Source organism: Heteronotia binoei, chromosome 2 (genome assembly GCF_032191835.1).
Source record: "Heteronotia binoei isolate CCM8104 ecotype False Entrance Well chromosome 2, APGP_CSIRO_Hbin_v1, whole genome shotgun sequence".
Lineage (NCBI taxonomy): Eukaryota > Metazoa > Chordata > Lepidosauria > Squamata > Gekkonidae > Heteronotia > Heteronotia binoei.
This window is the reverse complement of record NC_083224.1, coordinates 192,748,467-192,767,657: the sequence shown is the minus strand read 5'-3', so window position 1 is coordinate 192,767,657 and position 19,191 is coordinate 192,748,467. Positions and strand designations below refer to the sequence as shown.

The following is a 19,191-nucleotide window of genomic DNA, read 5'->3' as shown; positions in this document are numbered from 1 at the left end:
GGGCAGCTGCTGGGAGAGCCCCCTCAGTCCCGCCCACCTCACAGGGTGTCTGTTGTGGGAGAGGAAGGGAAAGGAGATTGTAGGCCGCTCTGAGACTCTGTCCTTGAAAGGGCAGCTTCTGTGAGTGCCAGTTTGGTGCAGTAGTTAAGTGCACGGACTGTTATCTGAGAGAACTGGGATTGATTCCCCACTCCTCCACTTGCAGCTGCTGCAATGGCCTTGGGTCAGCCTTAGCTCTCATAGGAGTTGTCCTTGAAAGGACAGCTGCTGAGCGAGCCCTCTCCGCCCCACCTACCTCACAGGGTGTCTGTTGTCGGTGGTGGGGGGCAAAGGGAACAGAGGTTCATGTGGCTATTAGCCGCAGCTTATCGTTGGAACTCTCTCTCTCTCTCTGGGGCAGCGATGCTCTGCATTCTTGGTGCTTGGGGGGTGGTACAGTGGGAGGGCTTCTAGTGTCCTGGCCCCACTGGTGGACCTTCTGATGGCACTTGGACTGAATGGGCCATTGGCCTGATCCAACATGGCTTCTCTTATGTTCTTAAAGGAGTTTGTAGGCCGCTTTGAGTCTCAGTCCTTGAAAGGGCAGCTTCTGGGAGAGCTCTCTCAACCCCACCTGCCTCACAGGGTGTCTGTTGTGGAGGAGGAAGGGTAGGGAGATTATAGGCTGCTTTGAGGCTCTGTCCTTGAAAGGGCAGCTTCTGGGAGAGCTCTCTCAGCCCCGCCTGCCTCACAGGGTGTCTGTTGTGGGGGAGGAAGGGAAAGGAGATTGTAGGCCACTCTGAGACTCTGTCCTTGAAAGGGCAGCTTCTGGGAGAGCTCTCTCAGCCCCACCCACCTCACAGGGTGTCTGTTGTGGGGGAGGAAGGGAAAGGAGATTGTAGGCCGCTCTGGGACTCTGTCCTTGAAAGGGCAGCTTCTGGGAGAGCTCTCTCAGCCCCACCCACCTCACAGGGTTCTGTTGTGGGGGAGAAAGGGAAAGGAGATTGTAGGCCGCTCTGACACTCTGCCCTTGAAAGGAAAGCTTCTGGGAGAGCTCTCTCAGCCCCACCTGCCTCACAGGGTGCCTGTTGTGGGGGAGGAAGGGAAAGGAGATTGCAAGCTGCTCTGTGACTCTGTCCTTGAAAGGGCAGCTTCTGGGAGAGCCCTCTCATCCCCGCCTGCCTCACAGGGTGTCTGTTGTGGGGGGAGAATATATAGGAGATTGTGAGCCGCTCTGAGTCTCTGATTCAGAGAGAAAGGCGTGGTATAGATCTGCCATCTTCTTCTTCTTTGTTTTTTGTCAATTATCCCGGCTTCTCCTCAGCCAGGAATGTAATCAGTGGGAAGAACCGAAGCCCCAATGGCAAACCCCCCCCCCCCCAACCTACCTAGCCACCCAAAGGTACACACCCTCACCTTCCGCTCCAGATCCTGCAACCAAAGAGGTCTGTCCTCAGACAGTGTTTGCCTGTTTATCCTGCTCATATCATATCTTTCGTGGTTCCGTGCTTGCTCTTTGAACATCAGCTGTTAGGGCAGAGCGAGAGGAGAGACGCAGCCAGAGCACTCCCCGCGGCTCTTGGCCCAGCTCCTGCCAACTGTTGGTGTTTACTCGCTGGCCTGCGGCTCCCTCCGGGCCTTGCCCCCTTCACACTCTTCCCCTTCTCTCTCTCTCTGCCACTGGGGCTCTGCTTTGGTCAGACAGTGGGGGAGAGTGTCAAGGCCTGGCTCCACCCCCCCCCCCCCCCCGCCCCACACGGAATGCTGTCTTTGCCTTCTGAGCAATCTCCCCGGAGTCGCTGGTTGCCTTGCTGAATGCATGCAAATGCCCTTTCGGTCAGCGATTGTGACACACACACAAACACACAAAAGAGGAAGTTCTCTTCCAGCTTTCCATTGCCTGGAGGCTGCTCTTAATTCGCCGCAGGTGCCCCTTCAAGTCCCTTACTGGCAGGGCTCCGAGCACACACAATAAGGTAAAAGGTAGTCCCCTGTGCAAGCACCAGTCATTTTCGACTCCGGGGTGACGGTCGCATCACGGCGTTTTCAAGGCAGACATTTTACGGGGTGGTTTGCCATTGCCTTCCCCAGACCGCTATGCTTTCCCCCCAGCAAGCTGGGGGCTGCTTTGACCGACCTCGGAAGGATGAGTCAGCCTGGAGCCGGCTACCTGAACCCGGCTTCCGCCGGGATCAAACTCAGGTCATGAGCAGAGCTTTGTTGTTCTGTCGCACAGTCGAGTCCGACTCTTTGCGCCCCCCTGGACCAAGTCACACCAGGCCCTCCTTTCTTCCACCATCCTCCGAAGTCTGCTCAAATTCGTGTTTGTTATATCAGTAACGCTGTCCAGTCATCTCATCTTCTGCCGTCCCCTTCTTCTTTGGCCTTCCGCCTTTCCCAGCATCAGGGTCTTCTCCAGGGAGTGCTCCCTTCTCATTTGATGATGATGATGTTGGATTTATATCCTGCCCTCCACTTCAAATCTCAGAGTCTCAGAGCGGCCTACAATCTCATTTCCCTTCCTCCCCCACAACAGACACCCTGTGAAGTGGGTGGGGCTGGGAGGGTTCTCACAGCCGCTGCCCTCTCAAGGACAACCTCTGCCAGAGCTAACGCTGACCCAAGGCCATGCCAGCAGGTGCAAGTGGAGGAGTAGGGAATCAAACCCGGTTCTCCCAGATTAGAGTCCATGCACATAACCACTACACCAAACTGGCCCTTTCCAGCTCCACCTACCTCACAGGGTGTCTGTTGTGGGGGAGGAAGGAAAAGGAGATTGTAGGCCGCTCTGAAACTTTGTCCTTGAAAGGGCAGCTGCTGGAAGAGCTCTCTCAGCTCCACCTGCCTCACAGGGTGTCTGTCGTGGGGGAGGAAGGGAAAGAAGATGGTAGGCCGCTCTGAGACTCTGTCCTTGAAAGGGCAGCTTCTGGGAGAGCTCTCTCAGCCCCACCCACCTCACAGGGTGTCTGTTGTCGGGAGGAAGGGAAAAGAGATTGTAGGCCGCTCTGAGACTCTGTCCTTGAAAGGGCAGTTGCTGTGCGAGCCCTCTCATCCCCACCCACCTCACAGGTTGTCTGTTGTGAGGGGGGGGAAGGAGATTGTGAGCCGCTCTGAGACTCTTCGGAGTGGAGGGCGGGATATAAATCCAATATCTTCATCTACCTCACAGGGTGTCTGTTGTGCAGGCGGGGGGGAAGGTAAAGGAGATTGTGAGCCGCTCTGAGACTGTTTGGAGTGGAGGGCAGGATATAAATCCAATATCTTCATCTACCTCACAGGGTGTTTGTTGTGGGGGGTGGGGAAGGGAAAGGAGATTGTGAGCCGCTCTGAGACTCTTTGGAGTGGAGGGCGGGATATAAATCCAATATCTTCATCTTCTTCTTTTGTGACTTTTGACTGCTGATAAATGCTTTGTCTGAGGCTCTTTAGCCTAAATTGAAACAGACAATGTGCTTTGGCACGTATTCTTGCAGACATGGAAGGAAGTTGTCTCCCGGCAAAGGATTTATATGGGGAATAGTAGGCCAAGGACCATCCACCCTCTTTCTGCCCACCTGGTGAATTGCCCAACGACTCCCAGCTGCTGCTCGGCGGAGGGGGGGGCTGCTTCTGTATTCAGGAGCAGTCTACCTCTACAAAGGGGAACGGGCCCACCCCATTCTGCTCACTTCATGAGCTTTGTGGCATCTACTGTTCTCCCTTTCTCACAATACAAGAACTCGTGGGCACTCCATGAAATTGCTGAACAGTCGGCTTAGAATGGATAAAAGGAAGTCCCTCTTCACCCAAAGGGTGATTAACACATAGAATTCACTGCCACAGGAGGTGGTGGTGGCTACAAGCACAGCCAGCTTCAAGAAGGGGCTGGAGAAACATACGGAGCAGAGGTCCGTCAGTGGCTCTTACCCACAAGGTATTGTTGGAACTCTCTGTCTGGGGCAGTGATGCTCTGTATTCTCAGTGCTTGGGGGGGGGGCACAGTGGGAGGGCTTCTAGTGTTCTGGCCCACTGGTGGACCTCCTGATGGCACCTGGTTTTTTGGCCAGTGTGTGAAACAGAGTGTTGGACTGGATGAACCATTGGCCTGATCCAACATGGCTTCTCTTATGTTCTTATGTCTGGGGTAGTGATGCTCTGTATTCTTGATGCTTGGGGGGGGGGGGCAACAGTGGGAGGGCTTCTAGTGTCCTGGCCCCACTGATGGACCTCCTGATGGCACCTGGGTTTTTGGGCCACTGTGTGACACTGAATGTTGGACGGGAGGGGCCACTGGCCTGATCCAACATGGCTTCTCTTATGTTCTTATGTGACACAGAGTGTTGGACTGAAGAGGCCATTGGCCTGATCCAACATGGCTTCTCTTATGTTCTTTTGTGACACAGAGTGTTGGACTGGATGGGCCATTGGCCTGATCCAACATGGCTTCTCTTATGTTCTTACTGAGGGGGCCTCAGGATCACAGGGTGCTTGCCCAGGTACGTCTTGTGGTTCCATCCAGTGAGACGGTAGAAGTGGGCATGTTGACGTCAGCCTTTGGGCGGCCATTTTGAGTACTCTTATTTATTTAAAATACTCATTCGCCACCTTCTTCCATTGTGGAACCTAAGGCGACTTACAATAGAAATAAAACCATCACAAAAAACTACGATAAAACAATATAAATAAAACAAAAATGATAAAAGCGTACAAAAGGGCTCACTTTAAAAAAACTCCAGTCAGGACTTCCAGTAAATCAAGGGAAGGGCAGCTTCTGGGAGAGCTCTCTTAGCCCCACCCACCTCACATGGTGTCTGTTGTGGGGGAGGAAGGGAAAGGAGATTGTTGGCCACTGAGACTCTGTCCTTGAAAGGGCAGCTTCTGGGAGAGCTCTCTCAGCCCCACCCACCTCACAGGGTGTCTGTTGTGGGGGAGGAAGGGAAAGGAGATTGTAGGCCGCTCTGAGACTCTGTCCTTGAAAGGGCAGCTTCTGGGAGAGCCCTCTCAGCTCCACCTACCTCACAGTGTGTCTGTTGTGGGGGGAGAAGATATAGGAGATTGTGAGCTGCTCTGAGTCTCTGATTCAGAGAGAAGCGGGGGGTTATAGATCTGCAGTCTTCTTCATCTTGTACTGTGTGCAGTGGCTCACCTTTCCTCTGCCTGCACCCCCAAAAGAGGAAGAGCGGGCTTGGACTGCGCAGTCTGTGCAAGAGTTTGCAGAGCAGTCTGAGAGCCCCAGTCTTCTGGTTCCACTCTCCCACCCGGACTTGGCAACGCAGAGCTGGAGCTGATTGCCACCTGGGTGGAGCACCAGGGTGCCCACTAACATCTGTGCCAGCCCTCCTTTGGCATATCCCGCAAGGCCTCTTGGATATTTTGAATACCTCTCCCCTCTGCTCCCCCCCCCCCCCCGCACCCAGCAGCAAATAGTTCTTTGTGGGACAAAGGAGAAGCTGCCTAGCCTCCCCTCTGATACTTCTCCTCTGCCCCTTGGTTACTCCCTCTGGCTGGAGCAGTGCAGAAAAGATGGAGGCAGTGCCATCGATAGCTCAAGTTCCCCAGGGAGGGTGCATCGTACCCAGCCTGCTTTCCAAGTTCACACACTTGCGGCTATCGAAGGACTGCAGCTGAGGGCGAGTGGGAACGGCAACTTCCTTTATATGCCGAAAGCCCCGGCTTAAATTAGTCTCTGGTTAAAACCGTCTCAGCTCAGAGGCTGCTGGGGAAGCCCCTTTCTCCACGCGAAACCTCTTCCGAGGGCCGTCTTTGAGCCAGGTGGGTGAAGGGCCTGGCTTGGTAGAATCATAGAGTTGGAAGGGCCATCTAGTTCAAGCCCCTGCTCAATGCAGGAAACTCACAAACACCTCCGCCTAAATTCACAGGATCCTCATTGCTGTCAGATGACCATCTAGCCTCTGTTTAAAAACCTCCAAGGAAGGAGAGCCCACCACCTCCCGAGGAGGAAGCCTGTTCCACTGAGGAACCGCTCAAACAGTCAGGAAGTTCTCCCTGATGTTGAGCCGGAAACTGTTTTGATTTAATTTCAACCCCTTGGTTCTGGTCCTACCTTCTGGGGCCACAGAAAACAATTCCACCCCATCCTCTATACGACAGCCCTTCAATTACTTGAAGATGGTGATCATATCACCCCTCAGCTGCCTCCTCTCCAGGCTAAACATCCCCAGCTCCTTCAGCCTTTCCTCATAGGACTTGGTCTCCAGACCCCTCACCATCTTCGTCGCCCTCCTCTGGACCCCTTCCAGCTTGTCTAGATCCTTCTTAAAAGGTGGTGCCCAAAACTGAACACAAGACTCCAGGTGAGGTCTTACCAGAGCAGAGTAAAGCGATACCATCACTTCACGTGATCTGGACACTAGACTTCTGTGGATACAGCCCAAAATTGCATTTGCCTTTTTAACATTCCTAAACAACAACAAATACTGGAACCAAGGGAGTAACAAATCCATAATATCAAGTAAACTCATAGTGCCAGCAAATTATTATGTCTATTAAATAGTATACAATTCTTTACGGTTTTGTAAACACCTCAGTATTTTACACAACAGCTTTATGATAACACCAGTGTAACAGGCACTCGACAATGGTTACAAACACTTTCCCAAAAGAACTGTGACGATGCTATATGAGCATGCAGCTTCATTATGGTTGCAGTGCTTGCAAAAATTCTCTCCGTTTTTGTCCGCTGACGGTATTGAATGCCTGCGCAGTCCGTTTCGGTCCTTTCTCAAAGGGATGTGGATTCTTTGAGTGTGCTGTGTCTTTATTGGCGTCCTGTCTTGCCTCAGCGTATCTCACTGCACTGACCAGCACAATTAATCACGCTCCGCTTGTCCTTTTAGTACACCGTAATTCAAGAGCTCTGCTCACTTTTCTCTATGCCATTGTGCATAGAGGAAGAAGACTGCAGATTTATACCCTGCCCTTCTCCCTAAATCAGAGACTCAGAGTGGCTTTGTTGTTGTTCAGTCACACAGTCAAGTCCGACTCTTTACAGCCCCATGGACCAAGTCACGCCAGGTCCTCCTGTCTTCCACCATCCTCTGAAGTCTGCTCAAATTTGTGTTTGTTACATCAGTAACGCTGTCCAGCCACCTCCTCTTTTGCCATCCCCTTCTTCTTTTGCCTTCTGTCTTTCCCAGCATCAGGGTCTTCTCCAGGGAGTGCTCCCTTCTCATTGAATGGCCAAAGTATTTCAGCTTCAGCATCTGACCTTCCAGGGAACAGTCTGGGTTGATTTCCCTTAGGACTGACTGGTTGGATCTTCTTGCAGTCCAAGGGACTCTCAAGATTCTTCTCTAGCACCACAGCTCAAAAGCTTGTATTCTTCTGCGCTCGGCCTTCCTTATGGTCCAGCTCTCACAGCCATACAAGACTACTGGGAATACAATCGCTTTGACTATATGGACTTTTGTTGGCAGGGTGATGTCTCTGTTTTTTATTATCCTGCCCAGGTTCGCCATAGCTGTCCTCCCAAGGAGCAGACGACTTTTAATTTCATGGCTGCAGTCACCATCTGCAGTGATCTTGGATCCCAGAAATGTGAAGTCTGTCACTACTTCCATGTCTTCCCCTTCTATTTGCCAAGGTGTGATGGGGCTTCAGCTTTAGCATCTGACCTTCCAGTGAACAGTCTGGGTTGATTTCGCTTAGGACTGACTGATTGGATCTTCTTGCAGTCCAAGGGACTCTCAAGATTCTTCAACAGCACCACAGCTCAAAAGCATCTATTCTTCTGCGCTCGGCCTTCCTTATGGTCCAACTCTCATGTCCATCCATTACTACTGAGAATACCATCGCTTTGACTATATGGACTTTTGTTTGCAGGGTGATGTGTCTACTTTTTATTATACTGCCTAGGTTTGCCATAGCTGTCCTCCCAAGGAGCAAACATCTTTTAATTTCATGGCTACAGTTACCATCTGCAGTGCAGAGCGACTTACAATCTCCTATATCTTCTCCCCCCACAACAGACACCCTGTGAGGTGGGTGGGGCTGAGAGAGCTCTCCCAGAAGCTGCCCTTTCAAGGACAAGCCAGAGCTATGGCTGACCCAAGGCCATTCCAGCAGGTGCAAGTGGAGGAGTGGGGAATCAAACCCGGTTCTCCCAGATAAGAGTCCGCGCCCTTAACCACTACACCAAACTGGCAGAATTGTGTAAAGAATTGTATACTATTTAATAGACATAATAATTTGCTGGCATAGTGAGTTTACTTGATATTATGGATTTGGTACATTCCTAAGCAGAGGCGAATGGCTGGGTGTTGAGTAGCCCAAGGGCCCAGGGTTCAGCGATGGAGTACAGGCTGTGCATGCGGAAGACAGGGCTCTAACAGAGAGCCCCTTCCGGACAGCGGAGAGGGCTTGGCTAGGTGGATCGCCAGGCTCTCTTGACCCCAGGCATCTTCTGACCCAGGAACTCAGATACTGCCCTGTCGGTGTTGGCTTCAGCTGTGGGGAAATGCCAAAGATATTCCCCGCAGGCCTGCAGCTTCCAATGTTAAAAAGTTGCCAGCTGTCAACTTTGTGAAATTTGCAAGGCGTAAGGAGACCTTTAGTTTCGGGCAGGGGTGGCCGAACTGGCTTAACTTGAGCCGCATGAAATAAACGTCAGATGTTTGAGAGCCGCAAGACATGAGTGTCGGATGTCTGAGAGCCGTAAAACAGGAAGGAAGGAAGGAAATAGATGAGGGAATGGAGAGGTGGAAAGAAAGCAACTTTAACATTAAATGTGTTGTCTAAGCCAGGGGTGGCCAGACTTGCTTAATGTAAGAGCCACATAGAATAAACCTCAGAAGTTGGAGAGTCGTAAGACATGAACATCATATGTTGGAGAGCCACAAGACAGGAAGGAAAGGAAAGGTCCCCTGTGCAAGCACCAGTCATTTTTGACTCTGGGGTGACGTTGCTTTCACATTTTCACGGCAGACTTTTTACGAGGTAGTTTGCCATTGCCTTCCCCAGTCCTTTACGCTTCCCCCCCAGCAAGCTGGGTACTCCTTTGACCAACCTCGGAAGGATGGAAGGCTGAGTCAACCTCGAGCCGGCTACCCGAAACCAGCTACCGCCGGGGATCAAACTCAGGTCGTGAGCAGAGCTTTGGACTGCAGTACTGCAGCTTTACCACTCTGTGCCACGGGGTTCTTTTTAAGACAGGAAGGCAGGCAGGCGAATAACTGGGGGGAGAAAGAGAGGTGGAAAGAAAGCAACTTTAACTTTAAATGCGTCCTCCAAGCCACTGGCTGGCTTGGCTTAAGAGAAGCGATTTAAAGAAACAGATGCCTTCTCAAAAGGGCCGTGGACTGCGGGAGCTGTGGGATATTTGTGAAAGAGCCACACGTGGTTCCCGAGCCTCGGCTTGGCCAGCACTGGTTTAGGGATTTCTGGTTCCCGGAGGGTGTACTGGGAGATGCAGGCCTCCCTTGGTGGGTGGAAGGGGGTGGAGCAGCCCCGCCCCCATCTGACACCATGTTGTGCCAAACGCAGTGCGGCATTAGAGAGGAGCTTGTGCCCTGGTGCCCTGAACCCACCAGGTTCCGCGAAGACATCTCGAGGGGGGACCAAGAGCCAGTTAGCTCAGTGCTTCGTAACGAACCGAGGGACTCTGTGCCTGGGTCCCTCGTGGGCTTCGATGGCGCCATGTGCTGTTTGCGTTTTTCCAGGCTTTGTGTCTGTCCTCAGCCCCTGTCTGGAGAGCTTGCCTGCCTCTCTGCACAACGCTTGGTGCTGGGCCAGCTGGCATTAAGAGTGGCTTTTCTTGATGCCCGCAGAAACCCCCTAGCCCGGGGGTGACCGAATTTACTTAATGCAAGAGCCACATTGAATGAATTTGAAACGTTTGAGAGCCGCAAGACATGAATGTCAGATGTTTGAGATCTGCAAGGAAGGAAGGAAGATGAGTGAGGGAGGAGGGAGGGAGGCAGAAAGAAGAAGAATTGCAGTTTTATACCCTGCCCTTCTGAATCAGAGTCTCAGAGCGACTTACAATCTCCTTTATCTTCTCCCCCCACAACAGACACCCTGTGAAGTGGGTGGCACTGAGAGAGCTCCCAGAAGCTGCCCTTTCAAGGACAGAGCCTCAGGGCTTCCTACAATCTACTTTCCCTTCCCCCGCAACACAACAGACACCCTGTGAGGCGCCTGGGGATAAGAGAGCTCTCCCAGAAGCTGCCCTTTCAAGGACAGAGCCTCAGAGCGGCCTACAATCTCCTTTCCCTTCCCCCCCAACACAACAGGCACCCTGTGAGGTGGGTGGGACTGAGAGCTCTCTCCCAGAAGCTGCCCTTTCAAGGACAGAGTCTCACAGTGGCCTGCAATCTCCTTTCCCTTCCTCCCACAACAGACACTCTGTGAGGTGGGTGGGGCTGAGAGAGCTCTCCCAGAAGCTGCCCTTTCTAGGACAGAGTCTCAGAGCAGCTCACAATCTCCTATATCTTCCTCCCCCACAACAGACACCCGGTGAGGTGGGTGGGGCTGAGAGGGCTGTCCCAGCAGCTGCCCTTTCAAGGACAACCTCTGCCAGAGCTATGGCTAACCCAAGGCCATTCCAGCAGGTGCAAGTGGAAGAGTGAGGAGAAAGAAAGCAACTTTAACTTTAAATGCATTCTGCAGCTGACTTGCTTTCGAGAAGTGATGTAAAGAGGCAAGCCAGCCAACGGGGTGGTGGGGGCTTCAAGAGGTGCCATCAGGAGGTCCACCAGTGGGGCCAGGACACTAGAAGTCCTCACACTGTTGCCACTCCCAAGCACCAAAAATACAGAGCATCACTGCCCCAGACAGAGAGTTCCAACAATACACTGTGCGTAATAGCCTCCGATGGACCTCTGCTCAGTATGTTGATCCCATCTGGAAGCTGGGGGTGCTTGTAGCCGCCACCACCTCCTGTGGCAGTGAATTCCACATGTTAATCACCCTTTCGGTGAAGAAGGACTTCTTTTATCCATTCTAACCCGACTGTTCAGCAATTTATAATTAGGATTTTTGGCTCCAGAGTGCATTACTTTGCACTTGGCCACGTTGAACCTCGTTTGCCACGTTGACGCCCACTCGCCCAGCCTCAACAGATCCCTTTGGAGTGCCTCACAATCCTCTCTGGTTCTCACCACACTTCCTTCTTTCTGCCCTGAATCTTCTCCCTGCCGCGCTGAGTGGGTGCCTCCCCCCAACCCTGTTCTAATCTGAGGGGTGCAAAGGCATCCTCTCACTCTTTTGCTGCCCTCTGAATAATTACCCACTTGTGTCAGTCCACAACCACCCCCCTCCCCAAGTCCTCCGTTTTCCTCCCCAGCTTGAGCTAGTCCTCGTGTGGATGTGGTTTTCCCCCTTGTTAACTTTCTGTTTCAAAATCTCATAAGAAAAAATTCAGATGCCAGAGAGATGGGAGCTTCTTATTAAGAACATAAGAAAATAAGAGAAGCCATGTTGGATCAGGTCAATGGCCCCTCCAGTCCAACACTCTGTGTCACATAAGAAGATAAGAGAAGCCCTGTTGGATTAGGCCAATGGCCCCTCCAGTCCAACACTCTGTGTCACATAAGAACATAAGAGAAGCCATGTTGGATCAGGCCAATGGCCCATCCAGCCCAACACTCTGTGTCACATAAGAGAAGCCCTGTTGGATCAGGCCAATGGCCCCTCCAGTCCAACACTCTGTGTCACATAAGAACATAAGAGAAGCCATGTTGGATCAGGCCAATGGCCCATCCAGTCCAACACTCTGTGTCACATAAGAAAATAAGAGAAGCCATGTTGGATCAGGCCAATGGCCCCTCCAGTCCAACACTCTGTGTCACATAAGAACATAAGAGAAGCCCTGTTGGATCAGGCCAGTGGCCCATCCAGTCCAACACTCTGTGTCACATAAGAAAATAAGAGAAGCCATGTTGGATCAGGCCAGTGGCCCATCCAGTCCAACACTCTGTGTCACATAAGAACATAGGAGAAGCCGTGTTGGATCAGGCCAGTGGCCCATCCAGTCCAACACTCTGTGTCACATAAGAACATAGGAGAAGCCCTGTTGGATCAGGCCAGTGGCCCATCCAGTCCAACACTCTGTGTCACATAAGAAAATAAGAGAAGCCATGTTGGATCAGGCCAGTGGCCCATCCAGTCCAACATTCCGTGTCACATAAGAAGATAAGAGAAGCCCTGCTGGATCAGGCCAATGGCCCATCCAGTCCAACACTCTGTGTCACATAAGAACAGAAGAGAAGCCCTGTTGGATCAGGCCAATGGCCCATCCAGTCCAACACTCTGTGTCACATAAGAAGATAAGAGAAGCCCTGTTGGATCAGGCCAATGGCCCATCCAGTCCAACACTCTGTGTCACACAGGGGCCAAAAATTTATATATATATATATATATATATATATATATATATATATATATACACATATATATATATATATACACACACACACACACATATACATACATACATACTGTGGCTAAGAGCCACTGATGGACCTCTGCTCCATATTTTTATCTAACCCCCTCTTGAAGCTGGATATGCTTGCAGCCGCCACCACCTCCTGTGGCAGTGACCTCCACATGTTAATCACCCTTTGGGGGAAGAAGTACTTCCTTTTATCCGTTCTAACCCGACTGCTCAGCAATTTCACTGAGTGCCCACGAGTTCTCGTATTGTGAGAAAGGGAGAAAAGGACTTCTTTCTCTACCTTCTTTCTCCCATGCATAATCTCGTAAACCTCTGTCATGTCACCCCACAGTCGACGTTTCTCCAAGCTAAAGAGCCGCAAGCGTTTTAACCTTTCTTCATTGTGAAAGTGTTCCAAACCTGTAATCATTCTAGTTACTGGAAAACTGAACTTGAGAAGAAAACCTTGTAGAAGACTGGGAGTGTGGGGAGGGTTGTTATTGCTGTTTGAGAGCTGAGGGTTTTCTTCAGAAAGGAGAAATCGCTGCTCCAACAAGAAGACAGAGCGTCCGGTCTGGAGGTCTGCAAGGAACCTCCGTGTTCAGAGGCAGTCGGTAGCTTTAGATGATTTATTTATCACAGTACGTAACCCAATAAAAAAACAATTTAAGAAGCCAGTCCATTCGAAACCGATGTACGAAGCGGTCAGAAGCGGGGGAAGCGGTCCCCGGGCCAAAGGAAGCCCATTTGAAAACTACAAGGGACAGGGCCTTCTCCGTAATGGCCCCTTCCTGGTGGAGCCAGCTGCCGGAAGAGGTAAGGGCCCTGCGGGACCTTGTTCAATTCCGCAGGGCCTGTAAGACAGTCCTCTTCCGGTTGGCTTACAACTAACCAGCACTGAAATGCTGATACTTGAAATTGAGTGTAGTTGCTAGACCGCCGTATGTCTTGAATGTTTTAAGTACATAACTGTGTGAAGGTTTAGATTTTAATTATGTAAATTATGGAATGTCTAACTTTTATGCATAATTTTATATTTTTATGTCAGATTTTATATGTTGTAAGCCGCCCTGAGCCACCTGGTGGGAAGGGCGGGATGTAAATCTCAAATAAAAAAAAATAAAAAAAAACATTTAGGCCTGGTTTTTGCAGTAGGATAAAAGTATTAGGGAAACGGGGAGCTTTGCAAAAGCGATCTCACAAAAGCTCATCGTGAAATAAGTGTCGTTTGTCTTTTAAGGGCAACTGCACTTGTATTTGGGACCTCTAGTGCAGCTTCTTGAACCCTTGGATTAGGTCAGCTTGGTGTGGTGCTTAAACGTCTCCCACTAACAAGTAGGCGTGAAAAACCTCCGTCTCCCACTAACAAGTAGGCGTGAAAAACCTCCGCTGGAGATCCTGGAGAGCCACTGCCAGTCTGAGTAGACGATGCTGACTTTGAGGGACCCAGCGGTGTCTGATTCAGTAGAAGGCAGCTTCATATACAGCATGTTAGGGGGGGACGGTGGCTCAGTGGTAGAGCATCTGCTTGGGAAGCAGGAGGTCCCAGGTTCGATCCCCGGCATCTCCGACTAAAAAGGGTCCAGGCAGATAGGCGTGAAAAACCTCCGCTTGAGACCTTGGAGTAGGCAAGACTGACTTTGATGGACCGAGGGGGGTCGGATTCAGTAGAAGGCAGCTTCATATGTTCATATGCTCAGGGGAGGGATGGTGGCTCAGTGCTGGGGGATCTGCTTGGTAAGCAGAAGGTCCCAGGTTCAATCCCCGGCATCTCCAGCTAAAAAGGGTCCAGGAAAGTAGGCATGAAAAACCTCCGCTTGAGACCCTGGAGAGCCATGAATGGGGCTGTGGCTCAGTGGTAGAGCATCTGCTTGGTAAGCAGAAGGTCCCAGGTTCAATCCCCGGCATCTCCAGCTAAAAAGGGTCCAGGAAAGTAGGCGTGAAAAACCTCCGCTTGAGACCCTGGAGAGCCATGAATGGGGCTGTGGCTCAGTGGTAGAGCATCTGCTTGGTAAGCAGAAGGTCCCAGGTTCAATCCCCGGCATCTCCAGCTAAAAAGGGTCCAGGAAAGTAGGCGTGAAAAACCTCCGCTTGAGACCCTGGAGAGCCATGAATGGGGCTGTGGCTCAGTGGTAGAGCATCTGCTTGGTAAGCAGAAGGTCCCAGGTTCAATCCCCGGCATCTCCAGCTAAAAAGGGTCCAGGAAAGTAGGCGTGAAAAACCTCCGCTTGAGACCCTGGAGAGCCATGAATGGGGCTGTGGCTCAGTGGTAGAGCATCTGCTTGGTAAGCAGGCGGTCCCAGTTCAATCCCTGGCATCTCCAAAAAAGGATCCAGGCAAGTAGGCATGAAAAACCTCAGCTTGAGACCCTGGAGAGCCACTGCCAGTCTGAGTGGACAAGACTGACTTTGATGAACCCAGGGGGGGGGTCTGATTTAGTAGAAGGCAGCTTCATGGGTTCCTGTGTTCAACAACAGGTTCAGGTGAGTCGCCGTGTTGGTCTGAAGCAACAGAACAAAGTGTGAGTCCAGCAGGGTCACCATTAAGAGCGCAACAAAGTTTGATTTAGGTATAAGTTTTCATGTACATGTACACTTCTTCAGATCATAGAATCACAGAGTCAGCAGAGTGGTAAAGCTGCAGTACTGCAGTCGGAGCTCCCTGCTCGCCACCCGAGTTCGATCCCAGCAGAAGCTGGATTCAGGTAGCCGGCTCCAGGTTGACTCAGCCTTCCATCCTTCCGAGGTCGGTCAAAGGAGTCCCCAGCTTGCTGGGGGGAAAGCGTAGAGGACTGGGGAAGGCAATGGCAAACCACCCCGTAAAAAGTCTGCTGTGAAAACGTTGTGAAAGCAACGTCATCCCAGAGCCGGAAACAACTGGTGCTTGCACGGGGGGACTACCTTTACCTTTTTAACATCTGCAGTAACGGGACTGGCCCATAAAAAGAATACTACCAACGGTTCACCTAATCACCCTGTGGCGATCTTGGGACCGCTGGGAACTACTAACCGCCATTAGAGTTTAATCGCTGTCTGAAACCATGATACCAGCACATGTAAATGTTTTAGGAATTGTTTTTGGGTGTTTTATGCTTTTCTTGTTGTCTTATTTTATTCGGTCACATTAATGTGATTGTGTGACCCGTAACTGGGTGGGATATAAATTAAATTAAATAAATTAGAGAAAGACAGAAGCTTGGTCCTCCAGCTCAGCCAAAACCTCTCTGCGCTTCTCTTTTGCAGGAGTCTGTGGTGCTGAGACCGTCGATCCAGTTCCAAGGAAAACAAGGGGTGAGTGGACAACAGCGTCTGGGTTTTAAGGCTGCCTTTTTGTCTAAGAGCCTTGTGGCGCAGAGTGTTAAAGCTGCAGTACTGCAGTCCTAAGCTCTGCTCACGACTTGAGTTCGATCCCCAGCGGTAGCTGGGTTTTCAGCTAGCTGGCTCCAGGTTGACTCAACCTTCCATCCTTCCAAGCTTGGTCAAATGAGTCCCCAGCTTGCTGGGGGGGAAGTGTAGATGACTGGGGAAGGCAATGACAAACCACCCCCGTAAAAAGTCTGCCGTGAAAACATTGTGAAAGCAACGTCACCCCAGAGTCGGAAACGACTGGTACTTGCACAGGAGGGGACCTTTCCTTTCATAAGAACATAAGAGAAGCCATGTTGGATCAGGCCAACGGCCCATCCAGTCCAACACTCTGCGCCACACAGTGGCAAAAAATTTATATATATATACACACACACTGTGGCTAATAGCCACTGATGGACCTGTGCTCCATATTTTTATCCAATCCCCTCTTGAAGCTGGCTATGCTTGTGGCCGCCACCACCTCCTGTGGCAGTGAATTCCACATGTTAATCACCCTTTGGGTGAAGAAGTACTTCCTTTTATCCGTTTTAACCTGTCTGCTCAGCAATTTCATCGAATGCCCACAAGTTCTTGTATTGTGAGAAAGGGAGAAAAGTACTTCTTTCTCTACTTTTCTTCTACTTTTCCTTTTGTCTTTTAAGGGTCCCGCGGGGGTAGCAACGCTAGGACTGTATCCAAGTCCCCCGTCACTGCAGTCAAATGTGAGAAAGGGAGAAAAGTACTTCTTTCTCTCCCTTCTCTATCCCAGACATAATCTTGTAAACCTCTATCAGGTCACCCCTCCGTCGACGTTTCTCCAAGCTAAAGAGCCCCAAGCGTTTTAACTTTTCTTCATAGGGAAAGTGTTCCAAACCTTTAATCACTCTAGTTACCCTTTTCTGCACTTTCCCCAATGCTATCATCTTTTTGGAGGTGTGGTGACCAGAATTGTACACAGTACTCCAAATGAGACCGCACCATCGATTTATACAGGGGCATTATGATACTGGCTGATTTATTTTCAGTCCCCTTCCTAATAATTCCCAGCATGGCATTGGCCTTTTTTGTTGCAACCGCACACTGTCTCGACATTTTCAGTGAGTTCTCTACCACGACCCCAAGATCTCTCTCTTGCTCAGTCTCTGCCAGTTCACACCCCATCAACTTGTATTTATAGTTAGGATTACTTTACACTTGGCCATGCTGAACCTCATTTGCCATGTTGACACCCACTGGCCCAGCCTCAACAGATCCCTTTGGAGTGGGTCTCAACAAGTTTCAGCATAAGGTTGGGGACGTTGTTCTGCCTTTTTGCTTCCAAGCCCACAAAGCGTTTTGTGTCTCTCTTCTGGAAGTCCGTCAGGTGAGCCGCTGCCCCCGTGTTCCGGAAGCAGAGAGTGCAGAAGCAAAACTGGGCCAGGGGACTGGGATAGGCAGCTGGGGAGCCACAGAAATGGGAAGGCTCTCCAGCAGATCTCTCTCTTCATTGTTGGAACTCTCAGTCTGGGGCAAGTGATGCCCCAGGGGCAATAGTGGGAGGGCTTCTAGTGTCCTGGCCCCACTGACGGACCTCCTGATGGCACCGTTGTTTTTTGTCCATTGTACAACACAGAGTGTTGGACTGGATGAGACATTGGCCTGATCCAATATGGCTTCTCTTATGTTCTTATGTCTCGAGCAGTGATGCTCTGTATTCTTGGTGCTTGGGAGGGGCAACGATGAAAGGGCTTCTAGTGTCCTGGCCCCACTGGTGGACCTCCTGATGGCACTTGGGTTTTTGGCCACTGTGTGACTCAGAGTGTTGGACTGGATGGACCATTGCCCTGATCCAACATGGCTTCTCTTATGTTCTTCTGTCTGGGGCAGTGATGCTCTGTATTCTTGGTTCTTGGGGGGGCAACAGTGGGAGGGCTTCTAGTGTCCTGGCCCCACTGTTGGAAATCCTGATGGCACCCGGTTCTTTGGCCACTGTGTGACACAAAGTGTTGGACTGGATGGACCATTGCTCTGATCCAACATGGCTTCTCTTATGTTCTTAAGTCTAGGGCAGTGATGCTCTGTATTCTTGGTGCTTTGAGGGGGGGGGGGAGAACAGTGAAAGGGCTTCTAGTGTCCTGGCCCCACTGGTGGACCTCCTGATGGCACTTGGGGTTTTGGTCACTGTGTGACTCAGAGTGTTGGGCTGGATGGACCATTGCCCTGATCCAACATGGCTTCTCTTATGTCTGGGGCAGTGATGCTCTGTATTCTTGGTTCTTGGGGGGGGGGGCAACAGTGGGAGGGCTTCTAGTATCCTGGCCCCACTGTTGAAAATCCTGATGGCACCCGGTTCTTTGGCCACTGTGTGACACAAAGTGTTGGACTGGATGGGCCATTGGCCTGATCCAGCGTGGCTTCTCTTACTGTATGTTCTTAAGTCTAGGGCAGTGATGCTCTGTATTCGTGGTGCTTGGGGGGACAACAGTGGGAGAGCTTCTAGTGTCCTGGCCCCACTGATGGACTTCCTGATGGCACCTGGTTCTTTGGCCACTGTGTGATACAGATTGTTGGACTGGATGGACCATTGGCCTGATCCAACATGGCTTCAGTTTGCTTTATTACGGTCCATGACCAAATACACAGCACAATGCAGGCCAACAACAGCCACATAAAAATTGTAAAAATCAAGATGGACCTAAATAAGTAAAACGTAAGATATTTAAAAAATAAATGTGAAAATAAAATATAGGACATTAGTATGAATAATGAGATAAAACAAATAATACAGTAGTGGTAAAACATCCTCTAGCTTAATAAATATAGTACATATAATAAAAAATTAAAATTTAAAAATTATGCGGCTCCAGAAGAAATGTTAACTAGAATACACTGGTTAAAATTACAATCTGTTACCTCGACATTAACTTGTAAGAACCATAAAATGCAATTTGATTGCATGGGAACAAAATTTGGCAACTTTATGCGTGTATTTATATCAGTTTCAGTAGCATTTGTGATGGTATACAGAGTACTCAGGCATTTAAGAGAAGATAAAATACAAGATTGGAAATATTAAAAATACAGTCAGTTCAGGACCCTGTCTTTACATAATCCTCACGAATTCTCCTAGCTGCCGCCATAAATTTGGCACAATTAATTGTGAATTGGGGGTTAAAATCTGATAACAGCGTATTTCTGATTTTGAAATCAGAAAACCCGAGACATCCCTCGAACAAAGAATAAATGTACCTGGCTCGTATGCCAGGGTATAGGCCACACCCAAACAAAACATGGTCAAACGTTTCCACTTTATTTGCACTGCAAGGACAAACCCGCTCAGCCATAGGCACCATTCTAAAGTGGCCCTCAACGACTGCTGAAGGAAAGATATTTAAGTTAAGAGGAAACTTTTACTTTGTAGATCCAACATGGCTTCTCATATGTTCTTCTGTCTGGGGCAGTGATGCTCTGTATCATTGGTGCCTGGGGGGGGCACAGTGGGAGGGCTTCTAGTGT

At 50.4% G+C, this 19,191-nt stretch overlaps 1 protein-coding gene across 1 annotated transcript in view; it reads left to right on the top strand.

Annotated features, from left to right (window-relative positions):
* The window catches only part of ELL (elongation factor for RNA polymerase II), a 77,015-nt gene that overhangs the window by 16,447 nt on the left and 41,377 nt on the right, over positions 1-19,191 (top strand). Inside the window, 1 exon segment of the mRNA XM_060232765.1 lies at positions 15,592-15,639. Within this exon segment, the coding sequence (XP_060088748.1) occupies positions 15,592-15,639 (48 nt within the window).